This window comes from Falco peregrinus, chromosome 4 (assembly GCF_023634155.1).
Source record: "Falco peregrinus isolate bFalPer1 chromosome 4, bFalPer1.pri, whole genome shotgun sequence".
In the NCBI taxonomy this organism is placed as follows: Eukaryota; Metazoa; Chordata; class Aves; order Falconiformes; family Falconidae; genus Falco; species Falco peregrinus.
In genome coordinates, this window is record NC_073724.1 from 103,433,952 (window position 1) to 103,457,435 (window position 23,484).

Sequence of the window (23,484 nt, forward strand, 5' to 3'; positions counted from 1 at the left end):
GAAGCACTTTGTGCTGTCTTATGTTTTCCTGCAGCTGGCAAACATGGCACTGGGCTTAAAGAATAGGTTGCTGGATGCTGAATGGGATATCTGGGATTTTATAGCAAGTGAATTTACACAGTAAGACTATTTTTTTTTTGACGCTTTTAAAGAAGGAAGTCTGTGTTTGAAACTCGTGTGAGTGCACATATATGCCTTTGCTCCCTGTACAGTTTGCCTGCAGATAGGATATTTTGGGGTCAATCCACCTTTCTCCCTGTGAAACAACACCTAAATGAGGATCAAGGGATAGTTCTCTCCCTAAAGCCACTCACAACAAGCTGTCTGAATGAGACTGCACAGTCCTCAGCTTAGTCTTCCCCTTCCTCCATTCACCTTCAAACACCCTCATCATCTAGTCAAGAGCCCAGGACAGGAGTAGGATGTGTGAGAAAGGCAAAGGCTTGTATTCCAGGGAAGAAACACAAAGTTTCTGGTGGTTAGAAGTACACAAGCAAAAGCAATGCAAAAATACTTCAATTGTAGAACAGCTTATTTCCCTGATCCAGCCTTGATGGTCTCTCCCTTTCAAACCTACCTCTGCTTCTCTTCATCATTTCTCAGCTGCAACAAATGTTGTAAGGGAATGGTTTGTGAAAAAAAGGTATCCTCTGTCTTCTCTGTGATTGCATATAACAATGGAATCAGCCAAATCCACAAGGTGTCATTTTTATTACTTAAGCAAATTCCCTTCACAGATGAAACATATTTGCTGAAAAGAAAATCACCAAAAATCTCCATCAGTGGTCAGAGCTCCCATAAACACTTATTACGATGTTTCCTAAGAACCTTTCCCCTTGACCCAATGGCATTCATCTTGCCAACATGCAGTTGCATGAAGATGTGTGAAAAAGAGCAAGAGCTTGCTTCTAGAAGCCTTATCAGCAGACATTCATTTACAACAAATGAATCCCACCCAGCTTTCCTGTAACAATCTCCCTCCGTAAGTTGTATGTAGCAAAGGAAAATCTGAAGAACTCAAATTCTATAGGTTATATCAAAACGGCATGACAGAATATAGTAATCTTTGGTCTAATATATCCATTTTTGTAAGGCTCAATTCAACTGTCTATGCAGAAGTGTTTAATTCTCTTTGAGGTGTCTGGGACATCTAAGGTAGACCTGCAGGGTTTTCAGATATGAACCAGAACTTCTGGGAGATAAAAATCCTTTCCAATTGCCAAGCAGGTGTCTTGATGAGATAGCTAATGGCACCTAATGGCAGCTAAAGCAACACAGATGCCCACCTGAGTCTTGTATCTCCGAAGTTTATAACAAAAGCCCAGACACCTACAGATGTGCATAAATGTAAGGGTCTGAATCTCAAACCAAAGAGATTGCCTGCCAAATACGGGACCTGCAGCTCTCCTTCCATTGGAGACCTGGCAGAGGGGACAGGCTTCACAGGTTTTGGCAGCCAGTGGCAGAAATACAGCTAGGAAGCACTGAAGTGAAGGGGAAAGTGTTGGGGAATGACATTCTACCTCTGTCTTCACATAATTTCTTCATAGACGAAATGGACCAAACAACTGAATGGCTACAGAAGGATCTGTAACTCAAGAAAGTAGGATGGCACTTTTAATTACCTCTTTCCTTTCAGGTACTTGAATTTGCCTTGAAACGGGCCAATGCCCTGGAAGAGTTTTTCAATCTTGATGATTACTTCTTTGCTTAGTGGGATTTTATAATGAAATGAAGTGTGTAAGGCAAAAAGCAGCCCATCATCTTTATGCTCCTCTGTCTCCAGCAATTCAAGGATCTTGTCCATGAACTTTATCATGTTATCATGCAACTGGAAAATGAGAATAAGGAGAATTTCACCAAGACTGACAAGACAATTTTACTTGAAGAGCTAGGAAGGGTTCAGGAAGGAGGATGGAAGATGGAAGTTGCTAAGAAACATTATCTGGAGGCAAAAGCCTTGCAGTTAGACCACTTAATTAAAGACAGGTTCCTGCCTTTGCAACAGCTAAGAAATTTCTCAGCTTCCATAGCGTCCTACTGCCCAAGGAGAATGTTCTCCTGGCTGTCAGAAGTTGACCAAGCAGATCTTGTGTGCTGAATCCACTCCGGCACCAGGACCATACTAGCCACCTGTTCTAGGATGCTCAAGTTCTACCACAGATGAAGTATAGGCAAACAGATTTTCAGTCTCCCAGCTGAGCTGGCAAATCAAAGGGAATAAAAAGGAATAATGGAGATTCATTCAGAGGTCTAGCTTAGTATAGGAGTATAACATAACTCCATGACTGAGAAACCCAAAGGGCAGATAAACACTTTCACCTAAACACAGATGCAGCACCTGTCACTCAACTCCTCTCACTAAGATTTCCCTGTGGGTGACTTGCAAGGCATTGTTCTACATCCTGAGTAGCCCAGGTGTATTTCGAACTTTCCACTGTGTGTGACCTCTTAGGATACATCCACAGTGTAAGACAACATCAGCACCTAGCTGACTGTAACCTAGGCACCTAGTTCTCTTCTGGATATACCCTGCTGACTCCCTCTGAGGCAAGCCCCAGACTATGCCAGGTGGATGTGGCACCTCAGCTCATGAACAGCACTAGTGGGTTTTGCCTGGCCAACAGCCTAACACCCACCAGGCTTCTCACCAAATCTCCTCTTGTGGGCCAGGGTGAAAACACAAGGGAGGTGAGAAGAGTCATGAACAGAGGATGACAGTTAAATAGGGAAAGCAAAAGCTGTGCACGTAAGCAAAGCAAAAAGAAAAAATAATATGCTACTTCCCATTGGCGTGAAGATTTCTAGCTCCTTCCTGGGTGGCAGGGTCTCAGCATGCGTAACAGTTGCTTGGAAAGACAAAAGCTATAACTATGAACATCCCTCCTTCCTCATCAGTCTCACCTATTGTTGCTGAGGACAACATCATATGATATGGAATACCCCTTTGGTCGGTTTGGGTCAGCTGTCTTGCTTATGTCCCCTCCCAGCCTCTTCTCCACCACCAGCATACTTACTGTGGGGAGTGGGCAGAATGAGGAAGCCTAGACGCTGTACAAGCACTCTTCAGCAGTAGCCAAAACATTCATGTTATCAACACTCTTCCAGCTTTTAGCCACAAATGCAAGGCACGGCACCTTATGCTATGAAGAAAGTTAACTCCATCCCATCCAGACCTAGTACCATCTCAGCTAGAAGCCATGCTGGGATGGGAGGAGACATCAGTGGTCTCTGTTAGCCATGGAGATTTTGGCTTTTTATTGTATTTGCAGGGAAGGGATTCACTTCCATGAACAATGAGAATATTGACTTCGAACTTTCTTCCAGGATTCCCGCTCAATCCATGGCAAAAGATGGATGTGCCCAGGGAAAAATCCCACCTGTCCACCTTAGGATAAGACAAACAGCCTCCCCTTTGTCCCTTGCAGATCAGTCTCTGCTGGTAATTAAGGGAACTGGGGAGGGGGAGCTTGCTCAGATGGACCTGTTCACACTGAAAGTGGTTCTCATCCCAGGAAAGTAAAACCCTGAAAGAAGCAGTTTCAGCCCAGACAGGATCCATCATTGTAGTTGATAAGGACTGGTAGGCCATTCCTCTGACTAAACATCAGTGCCTACTGAATGGTTGACTCTCTCTCCAGTCCTTCAATGACTCTATTGTCTACTTTTCAGCACCTACAACAGGAGCTAAGAAATTCATCATGTATGCACCCAGTTATTTTTTAGTATGCCAATTTCATTTTAGGTGTCTGCATCCTTAAAATGCATCCTACCCTTGGTTCATACCCCTGAGAAAAAAGTCAAATTGGACTCTAATTTTAGACTTTAAAATCAGATATTGAAGTCAGAACATAACTACATGTAAAATTTTTTTTTTCCATGCAGGATTCTCAAAAACAGGGTAGTCTTTCCATGGATCAGCCTCAAAGCTAGTTCTACAAATGACACCATTTGGGTCTTATTCCAATAGAAGATCTCCTTTGACCTTACCAGGCTTTGGGTCCAACCCCAAAATTGGAAAAAGCAATGAGAATAAGGTCCAGCCTTTTGATGTTCTCTGGCTGTGGTTCAGAATCCTACATGGAATTAGAGGTAGCTGCAGAAATTTCTCTTCATGAGTCTGTCTACCTGAGAGCTACTTGCTGCTTTGGCTTGGTGTATACTTACCACTTGCTCAGTAAGATCAGTTGGAAAATACGGTTTGCCTTTCACAGCATCCCCAAGATAAATTTTGAAGGTCTCTGTGTAGATCTTTAGTTTTCTTTCTATAGTCTTAAAGTTATTCTGGAGCCTGATGGGCCAGAGAAATTCATCTGCAAGGTATTCTATAATACTGAAGTTGACTGACTTCTGAGGCAATGTATTTGAAGACCAAAGTTTGAAGGAAGACAAGTATTTGAAGCAACTTTTTTTCTCCTCATGAAAATAGCACTTTATGTTTTCAAAAATGGTCCATGTTCCTGGGGAGGAATCAAGGTTTGTGAATGAACCTTCAAACCTATAAAGGGTTAGTCTTAAACTGACTCTGAGCTAATGATACCAATTGCTTTATATGAATGCCAAGCCCAGCTGAGCCATAACTGAGCCACTGATGCACAGAACTCACCGTGCTTATTCAGCCCTAGATATCTCACCTGTACTTTAGATCTAGAGTCTGGTGTGCACAGCCCATGGTTGATTCTATTGCCCTAACAATACGTGCCTACTTTTTCAGTTATCCTGGCATATTCAAAACATCAGATCTCACACTGGTCCTCCAGCTCACCTGCACCCTTCTGGAATGGCAACTGAAGGCCTGATGGTAAATGCAAAGGTATTCAAGGCTTCGTTACACACTCTTCTTTGCCCAACAATGAAAAGCCTGAATTTATTCTGGGAAAAAGCTAAATAACTTAAGCACTCCTTGCAGAATAGTTTGTGTTTGTGTTACATAAAGAATCAGTTTGTGTTAAATAAATAGCCTATAAGCCTATGCATCAAAAATCCCCACAATAACAATGTTTCCATTGTAGGAAGCAGGGGCTGCCCTACTGCAAAGCAAAACAAGGGAGCGTTCAAGTTCACCTGCTGCCTGCGAGGATTTGTTGGTCATATTTCACTCTTACAGTCCTGCCTTTGAAGAAAGTATAACACTTACCATCTGCTTTGATCTCTTCCTTGGGAATGTTAATGACTCGATGTAATTGACTCTCAATATTGTTGGAGTCCATTTCATATATATGCTCTAAATCACATAATCTCATCTCATGGTCAGTTGAGTGCACTTGGTTAAGGATAGCATATTTATAAAAAATTGGTCCTTTCTGTAGGTCAGAAATGGGGATTATTGCTTGGCCCACAATCAGTTTTTTTCTAGAACAGAGTAAAGAAGAAGATGAATTAGTTACTATGCCATAAGAAGCTTCCTTCAGGTTCAATCCCAGATGGCCTTTAGCTGTACAAGTCAGTTCACACAGCAAGAATGAGCAACCAACATTCACATTCAAAATGCAAAGTTCAACAAAATGCTTCTGGCCTTTGTAATGGCAGACAAAAACTTGATAATCTGACCTGAGCTTGAAGGTTTGTCAGACAGGAAAAAATAAAAATAATTGGTAAGACATCTTGATGTGAACAACCCTGGTCCTAGCTTTCTAAAAAGAATGGGAAATACATCTAGAGATATTCCTGTTGAGTGCTGCAACTGTACCAGAACTGAGGTCTCGACTCACTCCATTTTCTCTCATGCAAGTCACCTGATGACATTTGAAAAGCTCTGTAACGTTTTAGACCTCTGTGAAGAACTGGCAGATCTGATGCAGGACCTACAGAAGTTAGACTTAATGCTGTAACTCGTTTATACAGATACCTACATTTAGGTGCCTTTGTCTGGAGCTGAAGGCCAGGGTGGGACCCTAAATCTGGAGTGAGCTATATGCTTTTGAAAAGTGTGGCATCAACATACATTTAGGTATGATTTTTACCTTTTTTTCAGAAGAGCAATTTCCTGGTATTGCCCAGGTTGCTTGTAAAAAGCAACACAGATTTTGGATGAATTTTCAGAAAACCTGGATTTTTTTGACATTACAGCAACAAACTCTAGGGTCATTGTTTCTTCCGTTCGAAGTCTTTCATTGGACAGATAGGGATTCTCCAGGCAGCTGTTGGAAGGGAAAGAAATAATGTAAGGTCCACATCAAGATGCCTTCCACCACTCTGTCGCCATCTTCACCTGATCCACCTCAGGACTTCAGGGCATCATTCAAACACTCACATGCATTTCTCCCAGCCTCTGGCTGCAGCTCTGGGAAGAGGAGTGTCTTCTGCATAATTTCCTCCAGTCCTGGAAATATCCTGATTACCATAAAGTATTTACAGTGGTCCCCGCTGCTTACATGCAAGTATCAACCTATTGTATGAATAACTCAGATACAGACAGCATGCTGTAGACCAAGAGGCATTGCAGAGACCAACTCCTGTCCTGCAGAGCCTCTACTTGTCTCCATCTCCATCTGCTGATTGAGGAAGGAGTTTAAGGGTGGAGTAGCCTTACAGTACTAAAGCTAACCCCCTCCTAAAGACAGCTGTTTTCTCAGCAAGCACCCAGATCTCAAGCTCCTTGAGGTCTGATGGGAAACCCCACAGCATAAGTCTCCACATCAACGAACCTGCTCTTGGGTCCTAGGTTTTCTTTGCTTTCATGTTCATCTGCAAGGGAGGAGAATGTTTGGGTTAACATCATCAGAAGATGCACCAGGCCGAGAAAAACTAGAAGATAGTTGCATACTGGGAATGGGAGAGAAGCTCTTGTAGTTAAAATCCTCACGGCTTGGGTATGGTCCTCTGGGTCTTTGAACCAAAAATCTCAGACCACTTGTGTGACCTCCCACCTATCTTGCCAAGCTCCACCAATGCTTGGTACAGCTTTGTACTGGGGATAGTGACATGGAGCAATCTGTTCTGCTGGGGGTGAGAGTGAGGGCAAAGAATGGGCCTAAGGACAACAGTTAGCACACCCCACACTGGTGGAGTTATGGATGGGAACAATGGGTAGAAGGACAGCATGTACAATTATGCTGAACAATCAGCTTTGAGGCTTCTCTTATCAATTGTCTTTTGCCACGGGTAGTTCATGACAGCAAGCCAAGTACCTCCAGGCATTCTAACAATCTAACAATCATGTGGCATTGCCAGGAGCCTTTGACTCCCAGCCAGGACCTGCACACTCAGGCCTGCTCTTCACAGTAGTTTGCATCAGATTCACATTAGAGCAGCGATGGCAATGCTAAAAAACACTCATCAGTTACCTCTTCTGTTACAGTTTTCTTGCTCTACCAGTTCCTCTCTCCTCTGGTGATCCACGATCTCATTCTTGCAAAAATAAAGTTTTAAAATTAAAGAAAAAGAGAACTCCAGCATTGATTCAAACACAGAAGTCCAAACAACACAAGAGGCACAGGGCATGGGATGGTGCAGAGCTGAAGCCATTCAGCCTTTCTGCCAGTGTTTCTTTTTGTCGTTTCTGCTTTGCATGCAGCAAATTATGAGTGTGAAGAGAAGAGCTGCATCTCAGCGTAACTGCAATTGAACTCAAGGTGTCACCTTGCAAACTCCATGCTAGTGACAGTGCTACCCTGCATGGTATAGGGGAGGGAAATACAGCCTCCACCCATTGTCCTCAGAGGTCCCCATGGAGTTCAGCCATGACTGAGTTTGCTCTTTAACAGTTACAGTGTGATTCCCACTCAGAAGCCATTCTGAGTTCCTTGAATGCTGGGGGTCCTTGATTTCTGATAGCTCCACTCGACTGGAACTGGCATTCAAATAATGCTTGCCCTGTGAGCTCAGACACAGCAGACTGCTGCTGGTATGCTGGGACTTGTTGGGCATGGGCCTTTTCCTGGAGTGGAGTTGCTGGGCCACAGCAAGGAGAAGAATATGTGTACTAATGGCCATAATTAGTCTCCCTGCTGTGGGCTGTATCAGCCCAGGCTTCCGTAAGTGCCAAAGGACTTTTGGAAGAACTCTAGCATTTGAGGCAATGTTAAAGCAAAGCAAGGTTGTGGCCTGGCCAGGGAATAACTTCTCCTGAAGCAGGCAAGAAAAAGATATAAACAGTGTAAGGCCTAATATTGTTTGTCTCAGGAATACTGGCAGCACAGAAATTCCAGCCTCTCAGAATATTTTAGCCTAATCCAGTAATGCCCAAATGTTCACACAAAGTTCTGAAATTTGAAGGTGTACTTACACTCAGAGATTTTACCCTGCTTCTACGTGGCAATAAATCAATACAATCTGTTAGGCTAGAACTTTTATAGTTTGGTAGTGGGCTTGATCAATGAAGTGGGAAATGATCAATTCCCAATTTCAGTGGGAAATCTGAATTTTCAAGCAAAGATTTTACTTTTTATGTGAGAAAAATTAAACAGCCTTTCAGCAGAAATTATCTTTCTCCAAACTGCTTTCTCATGATGGATTCGTTCCATGGGAAAAAAAATAGGTCAGACCTCAAACTTTAGATTTTTGTTTGTTTTATATGGGTGAAGAAAAAGCAGAAAGACACCAGATTTCATTTGCCATGATGATGGTTAAAAAGAAGGCAAAGTCAAAGTAGTTCTCAGAACTATCCTGAAGACATAAAACAACTGGATATTGAGTGGACATGCCATATGGAAATCTCTTCAGAGTACAAGCTGCTCTGTAGTATTGTCAGAGCCATCCTTTTGTTCCTGCTTCTTCCACCCAAAAGCATTCCCAGAGCCCTGTGCTGGGGCATGGCATCCCTTTGGAATCACTAGCTTGGAAGAACAAGCAAGGATGATACTCAGGCTTCTTAACGGGGCCTTTTTAGTGAGACAGGAAGCAGCATATATCTTCTTTAGCATTAAATATCTCAGTTTAAGGGTTTCAGTCACCAGTGAAATGTCTTAGGTAAAGCACAATTTTCTCACCCCATGACTTCTGTCACAAGTTTTTTGGCCTGAGTATATTCATTGGACATCAGTGATAGTCAATTAAAAACTCACCTCGTTAGCTCTGACAGAGGTGTCATCTGTGGACTGGGAGAATGATTTCTGTTGAGAATGATGATCTCTCAAGAGTTCTGCACTGGCTGTGTGTACCTGGAGTTTCTCTTCCTCTGCAGCAGTTGGAGCTGAGCACAAAGTGAGATCAAGGTTTCCACCTGGTCCCATTGCTGGTGCCTGCCCTTCCCTTTGTGACCCAAAGCCACCAGCTGGCCAGCAGAGGGGCACACAGGAAGCCTTGGGGCCTGAAACACTGCTTGCAGGAACCTGCAGACTAACTTGTCAGAGAACTGGGTAGAGCAACGATCATCCAGGAGAGGTCTCAGCCAGGCCACTTTTTAGGGGTGCTCCCTTCAAAGGGCAAATCCCAGGGCTGGCCCCATCTTTTGTCTCACAGGCTCACTTCTTAGGAGCCAGGAAGTGAATCAATGATGCTGCAACACAGGCAGTGAGGGGAGCAGCAGCAAGGTAATATATAGGAGAGAGCAGGAAGGCCCTTCTACTCCTTAAGATTGAATACTGACCTTCTTTTTGCCTCAGTTTTCCTAACCTTTTCTGCTTCATCAAGATATTTCCCAGACACGCTGTACCTGAATTGGTGGGCAATATCTTCCAGGACTTGCTGTCATATTCGGTTGAGGGCTCGCTTCTCACCAATCCCAGAGATGAAGTGGTATCACAGCTTTCCTTTGGGAATATTTTAAAAATCAGGATACACTCTTCAAAGAAGATTATGGAGGACTGGCTTTCACAGGGAAGGACTATGAATTCCAGCTCTGGGGATCTAATGCATGTGGTTGTCTCATTCGTAACTACTTTCCCTTGCCAGCCAGCTGTCGTTAAGAGAGTCTACAACCTGCAAGTATCCACTCATATTGCCAGCTTCTCTGTGGGACAGCAAATAGGGTGAAGCTCAGGTCATATGGGATGAGTCCCTGGATTCCCCTGCAGCTCCAGACCCTGGCTAAGTGATGCTCATAAATTATGTAACTTGGCCACCCTGGACCTAGAGAAACAGAGTTCCCACCTCAGTGTTCGGTCCTATAGCTTATACCTGGGGTGCAAGCATGGTAGCTGTCAGATGGTCTGTGCCGAGAGGTTGCTGCTTGTTGCTTTTCAGTTCTGCAGATTTCATTCCTGGTGCAAGAAAATGCATGTATTGAGCCCAGTGTCTATCTTTACCATATCTGCTACAATAATACCAAGCCCTCTCACTTTGCTCCTAATAATGAAGGAGCATCAACAGTTTTCAGAATGCTCCCCTTTTCCAGTTTGAATCTGTTGAAAGGTCTGGGCTGAGCCAGCAGTCAGAGCGCCCAGCTTTCCACCCTAGTGAGTGGGCTCATCTGAGCCAGCTGAAAGCTGGAATATCTAATCCAAGCCAGTTATCTAGATTTAGTAGAGACAAGTTAACAATAGTGCAGTGAAGGAAAATGTCATTGAAAAGGGTAAAAGAGAAGCACATGGAAAAGACGACGAGAAGATCTCATTTTGGGCAGGGCTTACACCAAGTTTTATGAAGTCAGGAAGCTCTTGATTCCTGCTGCTGAAATTCTGCCACATTTCTGGCCCTTCCAAGGGAAATCACCCCGAACCAAACTTGCCTGTGTCTAAATTGTGTGGTAAGAGCAGATTGTGCCTGCAATGTGGTGCTCATCCAGCCGTCCCACCTGCTGACAGCACTGTAAAATCGCACGCATCAGCACTGCTCCTCCCTATTGTTTGGGACCAGCACAGGAATGTAAAGGCAGGGTCTGTGTCCCCACTGGGGACAAAGTTAGTTACAGGGCCTTTAATGCAAGTTGTGGCATCTTTTGCTTCTAGTTCTGCAGGCTCCCTGACAAAATCCCCGGGGAGTAAGAGACCGGCTGTCACATAACATGACGTGCTGCTTCTTGCAGACAACCTTTCTTTGGGCCTAGGGAGACCAAAGGGAGTTCACCATCTTTTTCTTTTTACCAAGCGAAGCAGCTTTTTTTTTTTTTTTTTTTCCTGGTAGCACTGATGGGAGATTAGCTTGATATACATTTTCTTAAAAATAATGCTCAGATATTTTAAACATAGGATAAAGTTCACCCTCCATTACAGGAGCTGGAAGCCTTCAATAGGCTTTCATTGTTTTACTGGGCTTTTCCTTACTGTATGAAGAAGCAAGCCTCTAGATTATAAACACCGGGGTCGGTTGGTGGCTGTTTTACATAATCTCCACCCACAACATTTCCTGTTACCTTCTTTATCATGTAGCAGGTCACTGCTGCCTTCCTCTGTGGAAGGAGGAACAGGGTAAGGGTTCTCTTTGTTTTCGCCCTCTCTGTCACCCTCTACACCCTCCATTGCAGTAGCTCAGACCGGGGCAGACAAGGAGAAAACTTCAGCAATGAGACTTGCAGCTTCAGAGCTAAAGATCTGAAGGAAAGGTTAAAAGAACATAAAGATCAGCCTGAGAATGCCAGGTCTGGTCGTTTTATCTCCCCCATCCCTACCCCTGCCTCATGCAGTGAGGCAGAGAACCTCATCTAGTGGTTGCAGCCTCACTCATTTCAAATCCATCTTCAAGCCATGTAGGGGTTTGTCAGCACCTCTGAGAATGTTCCGGAGCATGGAAAAATCAGGTGTTTTTTACACCCTTTCCTGGAAATGTGACTTCATGGATGCATTTTAAGGAACCTCTATGGACTGAGACTTTCTATATGAGCACAGTTCATCTCAGTCCAGCTCTAATTTGTGAAAGCAAAACAAAAAAGCTGAAGTTTCTGTCCTGGAGACTCTGTGCCCTGCTTCACACTTTTTCTGGTGTCCTCCCCTCCCTCATCCCTGATACTGCGCTCAGCCATACTGCACATTGCTCAGCTCCTTCTCTCTCTAGCTTGGTCTCTAAAAGCTTTACACCTGTTCAGTACCTTTCCCATGCTTGCAGTTATGTTTTTTTCCTCTGAAACAGCAAAACTAGAAAACAATTCAAAATTATTTTTTCTCCTTTCCTGCCAAGTATTTCTCCTGAGACGCAGGAATGGGCAAGCACAATTTGAACAGGGCTGTAAACCCTCCTGCCTCTGCTTCAGGTGCATGGGGAGACCCAGTGCCCTGTTCTGGCCTGGCTGTGAGCTGGGACAGGGGAAACTGGGGCAGGGTCAGCCCCCCTTGCCCTCACCCAGATGGGGAGGCTTTCTTGGCCCCATGGGTGCCCAGGCAGCCTGTGGATCTGAGGCTGGAAGTGGCAGCTCGGAGGCAGCTGAGGCTCTGCAGGGTGAGCCCCAGGGCCAAGTGAGGCAGGAGAGAGCGGATGAAGCCCCAGGAGAGATGTGGGGCTGCCTGGAGACCCTGCCAGGGGAAAGCACCCACAGAAATATCCCCCAAAATCCTCCTGCTTCTCTTGGGTTTAAAGTCTGTAAAAGGTCTGTGCAAAAGCCTTGGGAGTCCCCAGCCCCAGAGCCAGCCCCTACCTTGTGCTGTGGCCACCTCAGGTGCATCTCCCCACCGGACTGGGCTGTCGCAGCCTCTTATACCCGCCTGGGTCTGCCAGCTGCCATTTCTCGGTAATCATTGGAAAGTGAAAGAAATTATCCAAGACGCGTCGGCGCCTTGTTTGTTTCCTTCTTGTCGCAGGGTGGAGGTGGAATTTCCTCAGCAAGAACAAAAGTTAGGATCTGCAGGGGTGTGAGAGCCCTGCTGGGGTGTGTGGCCATCCTGCCATGCTGTGGGACAGCCCTGGCCTCCCCTGGCACCGGTGACATCTGGGGGTGCCTTGGCCCCATGGATATCACCCACTCCCACATTCCTTGGGTTCCCCAGTGATTCCACTGGTGTCTTTGCCCCACAGATCCTCCATGGTCCCGAGGATCCTTACCCCAAGGTATTCCCCCACCCCATGTGCATATCCCTCTGTGCCCCAGGGATCTTCGGGGTGTCTCAGCTCTACAAATACTCTGGTGTCTCCAGGGACTGGGGGCTTTCTCCCCCTCACCCCTCTCCAGCTCTGGCTGTCCTCAGGATCAAGAGATCTCTGCCACATGTCCTGTGTAGTCTTTCTACACAAGTCCCCAGATATACTTGATGAGTCTTAGTCCTATAGGTTCCCTCATGGTCCATGGTCCCTCAGCCTCCCCCTGGCCCAATGGATGTTCTGGATCAGGGTCCTCAAACTACGGCCCACGGGCCAGATACAGCCCCCCAGGGTCCTAAATCCAGCCCCCGGTATTTACAGACCCCCCCTGCCCGCCCCCCCCCCCCCCCCCCCCCCCCCCGCGAGCCGGGGGTTGAGGGGGAACCAAGCAGCCGCAGATGACTGCCTGCCACTTCATCTGCGCACCAGCCCCCTGGTTAAAAAGTTTGAGGACCCCTGTTCTAGATCTTAGCCATGACCTTCTGTCCTTGCACATGGGGCTGAAAGCCAGAGGTCAATGTTCCACTGCCCAGCACAGTGGAGCAGTCCCAGGTGAAGAACATGGCCAAGGCCACCAGCAAGGCTGCCATCAGGAGGGCAGTAGACCCTGGGGCTGCTCACAGGAGATGCTTTGACTGCTGGGAAGGAGTCTTGATCTGCAGTGTCCCCTGCATATACTTTGAGGTCCTTTCCTCGAGACCTGGCCTCCTCACCCACCATCCATGCCCCAGTCATTGCAGTACAAGTTTTACTTCATTCCCTCTTCCATGACTCAGGAAGAAATAAAAGAAAGTTTGTCAATATCTGAGAGAATAGCAGGCAAATTAAATATGAGGCATTTGTAAATTCAGGAGAGCATAATGGTAGCTGGACCTTGTCTGTCCAGGAGGAGCACCCTACCCATAGAAAGCATGTTCAGATCAAGAGAAGGAACAGTGGACTGAAAGATCAGCACAATAAGACTGCTGCTTCAGCAACTATGGGGACGCTGACACATCAACAAACCAAGATGTGCAAACAAGACCAAGAGGACTGCAGCCTGTGGGCAAGAAGCGACTGTCCAGCACTTGCTCCCACCTTGCACAATAACAGAGATGTTGAGCTGTCAAACAGCGAGCATCTTCCCCACTGCAGCCTTACCCAGCCCTGCAGAACAGGCAAACTGTCACAGCCCCCAGCTCGACTCATGCTTTGCCCCAGAGCACTGACAGCTTGGACAGGATGATTGGTCTCCATGCTGTGCTCCTCAGGCTTTGCCCCCAGCCTGGGGACTCCTCTGCACTTCTGAGCTTCGTGCCCCTGTGTGGAGTGGCTGGTGACCAGCCCCAGGACCAAGGTGGTGAAAGGCACGTGCAGAGCTGGCTGCTGAGACCCACTCCTGGTCCCGGGACTCACAGATGCCCTGTGGTAGAACAACCACTTCTGATACCTTCTGCCAGAATGGGATCTTCTGTACCTGCCAGCCAATCTCAGAGGAAAGGTATCTCTAGGCTCTTTAGGAAAAGCACAGAGGAGCTCCCAGTTTGTCACTGAAAACAGCTCATAAGAAAGAGAGTTGAAAAGCTGCCAGCATTGACTTCCCCTCCCATATTTGCTACTTTACACAGCTGCAAGGGTAAGTGAAAAAGAATGCTGAGCTTGAAGCAAAACCAGAGCATTATAATGTTCTCTTCAAACATATGTCTGTGTTACTCTATTGAAGCTCTTGCTTGGATTACCTTTTAGGGTTAACATTTTTCTAAAACTTGTATTTAGATCTTATTCTTCTCCCCCCCCCCCCCCTTTTTTTTTTTTTAAGAAGCCAACCAACCAGCTCATCAAAAGAAGACGCTGGAAAAGCAAAATTCCCCTGTAGAATTTTCAGGGTTTGAAGCCCTAAATCCTGCTGAGAACCACAGAAATCAGCATTAAAATACATAATTTTAAACAAGCCACTTGCACCAAGGGATTCTGCAAGCGTAGCAGCAGATATTACAGGATATATTTTGGCTGTTTCCTTATCAAAAAGGAAAGATAAAACCTGGTTCTGTAACATTAACTACACTGTCTCATAGAGCATTGTCTCTGTTAATTTTAAATGGGCATTTGCTTTACCACATGAATGTTATTTCATCAATGTACCAAATATTAAGAATAGTAAAATACTTCAAGTTATTGTGTTAAAATCCATCTCACTGTTCCAAGTAGCACATATGGTAGCCTATGAGAACATCAGCTGAATGACATGTAATCTTTATGTTATATTTATTTACCCAAATCGTTCTTGCCTGAGTAATCCTGTTGTGTGTGTGTTTACGTGACAGGGGTCAGGTAAGAAGAGCTCTTCTGGTGGGGTTTTCAAGTAGTAAAGTTTAGTCCTGGTGAAGGGCTAAAGTAAGTACTTACAAGAAGTCTGAACCCCTGGAGCTGAAACAGATTAAGTAGTTTGTCATTTTATCTTCTGATTTTGTTAGGAGCTGCCACTTTATTTTAGCATCAAAAGCAATACTGTGGTGAATGATTTCTGTGGCAATGTGTCATGGTTTAACCCTGGCCAGCAATTAAGCACCACACAGCTGCTCACTCTCTCCCTCTGTGTGGGGATGGGGGAAAGAATCAGAAGGGTAAAACTGAGAAAGCTCATGGGTTGAGATAAAAGAATTTTAATAGGTAAAGCAAAAAACACATGCACAAGCAAAGCAAAACAAAGAATTCACTCGTTACTTCCCATTGGCAGGCTGGTGCTCAGCCATCACCAGGAAAGCAGGGCTCTATCACATGTAACACCATAACTCCAAACATCCCCCCTTCCTCCTTCTTCCCTTGGCTTTTATTGCCAAGCATGATGCCATGTAGTATTGATATCCCTTTGGTCAGTTGGGGTCACTGTCCTGGCTGTGTCACCTCCCAGCTTCTGGTGCCCCCGCCCCCCTCTCCCCCCACCCCCCGCTGGTGGGATGGGGTGAGAGGCAGGAAAGGCCTTGGCTCAGTGTAAATGCTGCTCGGCAGTAACGAAAACATTTCTGCGTTATCAACACTGTTCTCAGCACAAATCCAAAACATAGACCCATAAAAGTTACCATGAAGAAAAGTAACTCTACCCCAGCCAAAACAAGCACATTCTCTACCCCTTATTCCATACCATATACATCATCCTTAGGTCCCATGTTATCCAATAAATCCTCATTAACCAGAGCCACCCTCCCCATTCTTTGATATAATACACAGATCAGTCCCCTAGTCCATGGGACAGCCCTGTAAAGTGTCCACTGAGTTCATGTAGTCCATGACTTTGGGCTCTATCTGTTACGGTGGCCACTTAGCACAGGAGAGGTGATGTGCTGCATGGACTTACTGGGCACCAAAGACAGCTCAGGTCAGGTCACTGCTGCACTTGCGCTGCTTCTTGTAAGACTTGTCCTCTATTGGTTCAGGTGGTTCCTACAAGTCAAATATTGTAGCTCAAATAATGGGTTACAGCAATTTAAAGGTATTTCCATTACAATCTCCCTTTGAACCAGACCACCACATTTAACTTTGCAATGAACTTCTCCCCTTGTCCCTGCTCCAGCTTGGGCTTATCCACAGACTGCAACCCCTTAGAGTTGTATGTGCTCCAAGTGGAGCCTTATCTGTGAGCCACAGTCTCTCCAGGGGTATACCTGCTGCAGCATAGACTCACGCACAGCCACAGATGCTTTGAGGTGTATTTGCTCCCGTGCGGACTGATCCTTGGGCCACAGTCCCTTCAGAGGTATACCTGCTGCGGCACAGACGTAACTGGCTACAAACACACTGATGTGGACTGTCGCAGCACTCTCAAAACTAGCCAGCTGCAACAAGGCTTTTACCACCCCATACCAGGTTAACTTCAATTAGTAGTTCTCAGACCTTGCCCCGGCACAACCACTAATCCCCCACAGGGTTTCAGAAGTTCATCTACTGTCCGTGCTGTTTCTTAATCCTCTTCAGGTCAGTCCACCCTGCTTCTTGCCTCTGCTGCATCTGTATTCTTTCTTCTCCAGACTCCTCTTCCAGCCAGCCTCTCCTCATCCAGGCACCCTTCTTCCCCCAGGGGTTATCCCTGTCTCTCCTGCATGCAGGATACTCTATCTTCTCCCTCTGCTTCTTCCAAGTCTCTCTTCACCTCTTCCATACCCCTTAGAGCTATGTAACCCCTTAACAGAACCAGCCACAGCTGCACATTATCCACATGGGCCAACCCGCCGCCCCTGAAGCCAGCCCACAGCTGTATATTACCAATGTTAATTAACCCAGCTTCATTCCTCTATAATTCCTCTACAATTCATCTACAGTGGACCTGCTTTGGTGTGGACTTATCCATGGCCACGGATGCTTCGGGGTGTCCTGCTTCCATGTGGACTCATCCACAGGTCACAGTCCCTTTGCCTTGAGTTCACACTGGAGTTCCAGCCTGTCCAGTATGGCAGCACAGAAACAGCTGCGATGTCCTGGTCACCTGCCAGCCCAGCTGCATTGCCACTGCTGTCATCAAAATGTTCCCAGACACAGCAGAGTAAGATGATGTGCAGTACGCCAGTACTGCAAGCAGTGAAAGCAAAAAGCAGCTTCTAACAAGTGTTAAACTGAAAGATACAAAGAGCAAGCAAGCCCCATAGCAAGCACAGGAGCCTGCCAATAGCTAAACAGCAATAACAGCTATAAATTTGATCTGGCACATTCCAATCAAATCTGTCATTATCTTGAACCCTTCGAACCCCCCACTGAGCACCAAAAAGGACTGTCGTGTTTTAACCCCAGCTGGCAACTAAGCACCATGCAGCCACTTGCACACTCCCCGCACCCCCCCTCCCCAAGCCCCCCGCCCCATGTCGGGATGGAGGAGAGAATCAGAAGGGTAAAGGGGAGAAAACTAGTGGGGTGAGATAAAGACGGTTTAATAGGTAAAGCAAAACTTAACACCATCCCAGCCAAAATGAGCATGCAATAGATACAGATGAACTGTCTGAAATAGCACAGTTTCTTGAAGTGGGGGTTTTGGTAGGTGCCAGCCCTTCAAAGATTTTCAGCTCTGCAGAACTACAAGTAGAAGAAACTAGCTGCTTGAGAGGCCCATATTCAATGTAAGCGAATGAATTGCAGATGGGATGATATATGCAGCAGCTAGCTCTTTACCAAGAAAAGATTAAAGTGATTTTGCTTGTTAGAAAAATATCCCTCCTGAAGACATGACATTTCTGTGAAGTTACAATGCTTGGACTTATTTAGGAGGTTGGTTTTGGGTAGCAACCAAGTGCAAGCTTTAAACTGTAAAGTGATATTACTATAACGTCAAAAAGTGCTGAAGCTGGTACGATATATGTGGGAGACAGTTAACCTGTAAAATTCAGATACTGTGGTGCAGAAAGAAAAACTAGATCAGGAAAGGCTTGAAAAAAAATGAATATGTAAAGGTGAAAATGTATCTGTAGAAAGTATATGTATGCTTTGATATGTTTCTAAATCTTCCCTTTAGCTTGCTACTGCAATTAGAATCTTAACTTTGCCATGCCATATTAGAACGCTAAAGAGTACTATCATGCCATGGCAGGTCATGAGCTAAAGTTGGTCTTGTGGCTATATTTTATCCCTTGATGGAGAGCAAATGCTTTGACTTAGTAATGAAAGGTATTAACTCATCTCTGTGTTCACCTTCTGTCGTGTAAACACAGGACCATCCAAAAGAAAATTTGAGAGACTGTAACAGGACAGAAATAACACAAAATACCTTGCCTAAACTTCCTGTAAAGCTTAACTTCTGCTCTTTTGAATAGCCCAGCTCTTATCTCATGCACCACAGACATCTTAAATATTCCCTGTCCTCACCAGTCAGGAGTTGCATTCTCAGGCTCCTCTTATTCCCACCTGTCTTGAGGAGTCACTAGAGCCAAGTGCTCTGCTTCCTTCCCTTTTCCTTCACTGCTGGCGATTTCAGTCAGTTTCATACCTAAATAGCACTGAGGATCTGGCCCCAAATCCCCAGATGCCTTGTGAAAATGAGTTTTGAAGCTGTTGTTCAAGACACTGAAACATGCAGCAGGATAACCTTTCATTTTCCTCATAAAAAAATCAATTTCTTCTTGATTTGATGTGAGTGTAGACTGCAAATTCATCGTGCTTTAAATTGTGAGTTTGGAGTTCTGGAAAATCTGATACTCCTTTTTTGATCCCTGAGTTGGCTGATTTTGTTTCATCCCTCCCCCCCCCCCCTGTTTTTTGGTCTTTTTTACTTTATCTGTTCTTACTTCAGAGAGGCTTAGTCCTGTTGCATTTTCTGGGGAATGAATGTTCTGGAGCAGTAATGCTGCCTAATGTCTGTACTGAAGCTTAAGGAAACCCAAACATTTGCATCTGAGATGTATGAGGCTCCTGATCTAGGGACTATTTTTATCACAGTGCTGCTTCCATAATCATTATCCTAAACTATTAAGAGAGAGAAATAATCATTAGAAATGACTCTCAGGCACCTGGGAAAAAAAACCAAACCCCAAAACACTTTGTAAGGCACAAAATTTGTTTTAAATAAAAGGAAATCCTGCCATGGCAATACTGTGATTAAAATGACATGAAAAGGCTTTAATAAACATCAGAGACATCATATGTATCTCTTGCTTTAATGACCACTGATTAATTATCATATGGAGCTTATGCTGAATGTTATTTGGGCAAATTAGAAATTCTGCCTCAGGCCATCAGACACTGTACTCCTGGCTGCATGAAACAGATATGTGCTAAACAATTACAGGATCTGATTCAAAATGGTGAAAGCTAGCCAAAACAGCTGCAGTTGCTTGCTTTGTAAATCACCCCAGGGCCTTCATCCGCAGGAAGAAATTACAGGTTTGCAATTGTCCCACAGCACAGCTGTATCATAGGTTGTGTGAGAGTTAGGTGGTAGGCACAGAGAACACATTTTTATTCTAGTCTCTTGCCTCCTGTGGATAAGGTTAGAAGATGGAGCTAAACATCCCTGCATCTGGTTTGTGGCACCTCGTTTTTCAGAGACTAAAAGCACACACAGGTAATACAGTAGCACATACACTCATGTGCGGTCAAAATCTATTTAATTGATTGCTGCTTTTGAAAAAGTCTTGGACAGAGAGCTCAGGGACAACTTTAATGAGCAGGTGGTGTTTGTCCTGAGCCCCCTGAACAAGCAAGATATGAGCAGAACCATCCAGACAATAAATATTGTGTGCAGCTATGTCATGACGGCAACTCCACCATACTTGGGTGCCTGGCCAACACTCCACCATGTGTGTATCTTACAAATCATGAGACAGTGCACATCTGCACTTAGCCTAAACTTAAAAAATTACATACACTAGATAGGTAAACTGTTTTTGGTTTTCACTGAGTATAAAGGTGGGCAAGTTCTGGGACTGGGCCAGAAGCCTCACCTACAGGTGGATGCACTGAGAGACTCCTGGTGCCACCTGCAATGGGGCTTGCATGAAGTGGTAATTGGTGATGTATCCTTTGCTTAGTCTCTGTAATGCTTTGCAGTAATGATTTCATGCTTTGCTCCTATTGCTCTTTCATCATATTGTGCATAATAACTAGTACTGAATCCTTTTATCATATTGTATGCTATTTTCCTTTATTATATTGCTATATAAACAACTGCATTTGTTCTTATAGCTGATTTGGAATTCATTTTTTCTTGGTATCCAGTCAATCAGCAAAACATTTGCGTGCACTAAGACACCTCTCAAGCAGGACAAGAGCTCAAACAGAGACTTAGGCACTGGTTCTGAAAGATCTTGTGCAGGCTGTGCTATGCAGTTTTCATAGCTTTTTCTGAAGCTTACTTAATTGTCAGTATTTTCCCTCCTCATTCTTCACTGACATCATGCTTTGCAACACTTCCTAATGTTGTGCAAAATATTCAGAATGAAATCAGCAAAATTCATATGCCAAATTTAGGTGCAACTTATTTGCATGTACAGAGACCCAGGAGCTATGCTTGGCCTATAGCCACGTAGATTTTTCCTCATTCCCATAAAACTTACAGGAGCTTCAAGTTCTAAGTCTGCAACCCATTTTTTAGCCCTGTGAATATCAGTACAAGCTCTTCTGTTTTCTCTAGCATGCACTTATAATGAGCAATAACCTTTAATCTTATTTTCAGTGGGCAGAGTTCAAACTGTGGTTCTGTTCTCCCAAGTATTTTAGCAAAGGTTGTTGTCTCAGTGTGGCATGCTCCCCTGGTTGCAGCTCATCAGTGATCTTTCCTTCATAGGAAAGAGAAATAAGCTCTTAACTCCTTCATGTAATTAAAGTCTCTGATAAATCATTTTGGCATATTAAGAATAGATCAGGAGAGCAGTGAAACTTTTCCCCCTTAATTATAGTCTGAGTTATTCCGTCTCTGCACCTATCATTGACCAATGTGCCTTTTCTTTCCCTTAGGGCATTTTCAGTGTAGTCTCTGTGAGATGATCTTTTTCTCATGGCAAAAAGCAATATCTTTGCAAAGAGCAGGTCACTTTGAGGGTGCATGGGCTATGTTTGTGTTATTATACTTTCCTTTTGTCATTCAGATTTACAGCACAGTTAATATTTCTCCATGGTTAATCTTACGTGACTGCCCAAATCTGTGCTCCTGACACTGCTTTTCTCTGAAGAAGAGAGCAATTGGTTATTGCTGGTGCTGCCCAGCTCAGGTCCTTCTGGGCAGTGTTAATCAGAGCTATGCAGCTGGTCCATAGGTAGTTCAGGAGCTGCTCACCTTGTTTGTAGTCAGGTTCACATACAAATAACAGATTTGACTGTTGCCTGATGTTGCACTTTATGTTGATGGAGATTCCCCTACCTAGCAAACTACTCACTCACAGATAGCATCGCTTCTGCCACAACTGGATAGGTGACATGACTTACCCTGCCATGGTAACCTCCCAGCCCAGAGTGATCTTCTCCTGAGAGGCATACAATGCTCCTGATCCTGACCCATCCAGGGTCTACTAGGTCTCTAGTGCCACTGGGTAGATAATAGTGCATCCCCTTTAGTAATTTTCATCCAGTGGTTTCAGGCTGGGCAAGTGGAATGTTCTGTTAGCCCAAAGGCTCAGTGCATTTTTCTGCAGGCAGGCATTAGCCTGCACAGACACAGATAGTGCTATCTTCCTCCTGCAGGTTGCCAGCAATGAGCAAGAGCTTGCTGACAAAGGATGACAAGCAACTTACAGTTACTAAGGACCAAGGCTTTCCTCATATGAGCACTTCAGAAGTTTCATACAGGCACCTTATCCAAATGTTATCAGCACTTCAGAAAGCATTGCTGAAAACCCCTGTCTGCACCTCAGTCTGATGTACGGTCACAGGACAGTAGAGCAAGATCTTCTTTGCCACAAGCAACCACTACAATCCAGCCCACACCTTTTTTGTGCCTGTGATACCTGATCACCTCAATTAATTTAATTTGTCTCTGTGAAGGTTATTTATCACTTAATGCAAGTTATCCTCAGGTGCATTGCAGGGGTACTCCTGTATTTTGCTGTTAAATACTTGTTTATTTATATAATGTTGCTAATAAAGGGAGGGAAATCTCATTTAGGTACCAGACTAAAAAGCCAGGTGTTTTGCCCTATTTACCTTCACTAACTCCTGTCTTCACAACTATAGAGTCATGAAAGGTTTTGGTTATTACTACCATAAGCTTTTTACTAAGACCTAGATGTTTAACAAGGTAATGAAAAAAATAGTCCTGAGTATTCCTGGTGTGCTGGTTTTAGCTGGGATAAGGTTAAATTTCTTCATGGTAGCTTGTATGGGTCTATGTTTTAAATTTGTGATGAAAATAGTGTTGTAATACAGGGATGTGCTTATACAGAGTCAAGGCCCTTTCGGTTTCATCTGCTGCCCCACCAGTGAGTAGTCTGGGGGTGCACAAGAACATGGGTGGGGATGCAGCTGGGACAACTGAACAAATTGATATTCCATATCATATGGCATCATGCTCGGCAATAAAAGCTGAGGGAAGAAGGAGGAGTGGGGGATGTTTGGAGTTACAGTGTTACATGTGATGGAGCCTGGCTTTCTTGGTGATGGCTGAGCACCTGCCTGCCAATGGGAAGCGGTGAATGAATTACTTGTTTTGCTTTGCTTGCACATGTGGCTTTTGCTTTACTTATTAAACTGTCTTTATCTCAGCCCATGGTTTTTCTCATCTTTACCCTTTCTCTTGTCTCCCTCACCCTGGTGCAGGAGGTAGTGAGCGAGCAGCTTAGTTGCCAAGCTGCCTACTGGGGTTAAACTATGGTATCTGGACACCTAGCTTAGGAAGCACAGCTTCCCCTTTTCCCTCAAATTTTTAATCAAAGCTTCCTTCTGTCAGAGGATCTGTTTGTTGCCAGTGTCAACAAAGAGAGATGAAGTAGCCATAATAATTCTTTTATTTGAAGTAGTTGGGGATACAATCTAGTGTTGGCTCAGCATGCTGAATGGGCAGGGCTGATTCCTGATCCGGTCTCTGCACACTTATGGGCATAAAGAAATGAGGATTTCTGTCTGTAGCTGTTAACAAACTCTGAGTCCAATGTATAATCACTTTAGCTTTTAACAGCACAGGTGGATGTAGAGCTGGTGGCTAACACC

The 23,484-nt window shown here is 44.7% G+C and overlaps 1 protein-coding gene and 1 long non-coding RNA gene across 5 annotated transcripts in view; both read right to left on the reverse strand.

The window, feature by feature from the left end:
- LOC106112616 (E3 ubiquitin-protein ligase rnf213-alpha-like) overlaps positions 1-12,640 on the reverse strand; it is a 66,014-nt gene extending 53,374 nt beyond the window's left edge. Inside the window, exons 1-13 of one of the 3 annotated variants that reach the window (XM_055801964.1) lie at positions 12,449-12,640; positions 11,234-11,411; positions 10,060-10,142; positions 9,596-9,692; positions 9,006-9,250; positions 7,287-7,350; positions 6,648-6,687; positions 6,254-6,322; positions 5,964-6,140; positions 5,138-5,352; positions 4,168-4,460; positions 1,626-1,831; positions 578-751 (exon numbers count right to left, since the gene is read on the reverse strand). In XM_055801964.1, coding sequence (XP_055657939.1) covers positions 578-751; positions 1,626-1,831; positions 4,168-4,460; positions 5,138-5,352; positions 5,964-6,140; positions 6,254-6,322; positions 6,648-6,687; positions 7,287-7,350; positions 9,006-9,250; positions 9,596-9,692; positions 10,060-10,142; positions 11,234-11,339 — 1,769 coding nt within the window. In that variant the 5' untranslated portion in view covers positions 11,340-11,411; positions 12,449-12,640. The remainder of the gene's footprint in view (positions 1-577; positions 752-1,625; positions 1,832-4,167; positions 4,461-5,137; positions 5,353-5,963; positions 6,141-6,253; positions 6,323-6,647; positions 6,688-7,286; positions 7,351-9,005; positions 9,251-9,595; positions 9,693-10,059; positions 10,143-11,233; positions 11,412-12,448) is intronic. The other 2 variants (XM_055801966.1, XM_055801965.1) reach the window with 2 other exon arrangements.
- Positions 12,641-15,829: 3,189 nt separating this feature from the next.
- Positions 15,830-21,983, reverse strand: LOC106112624 (uncharacterized). Of its 2 annotated transcripts, none has more exons than XR_008746729.1 (3): positions 21,769-21,983; positions 16,223-17,373; positions 15,830-15,865 (listed from the first exon to the last, which is right to left on the reverse strand). It is a non-coding gene; the product is annotated as an uncharacterized LOC106112624 (long non-coding RNA). The 2 variants fall into 2 exon arrangements; XR_008746728.1 differs by lacking the exon at positions 15,830-15,865 and having other exon boundaries at positions 15,872-16,308; positions 17,189-17,373.
- Between the last annotated feature and the right edge of the window lie 1,501 nt (positions 21,984-23,484).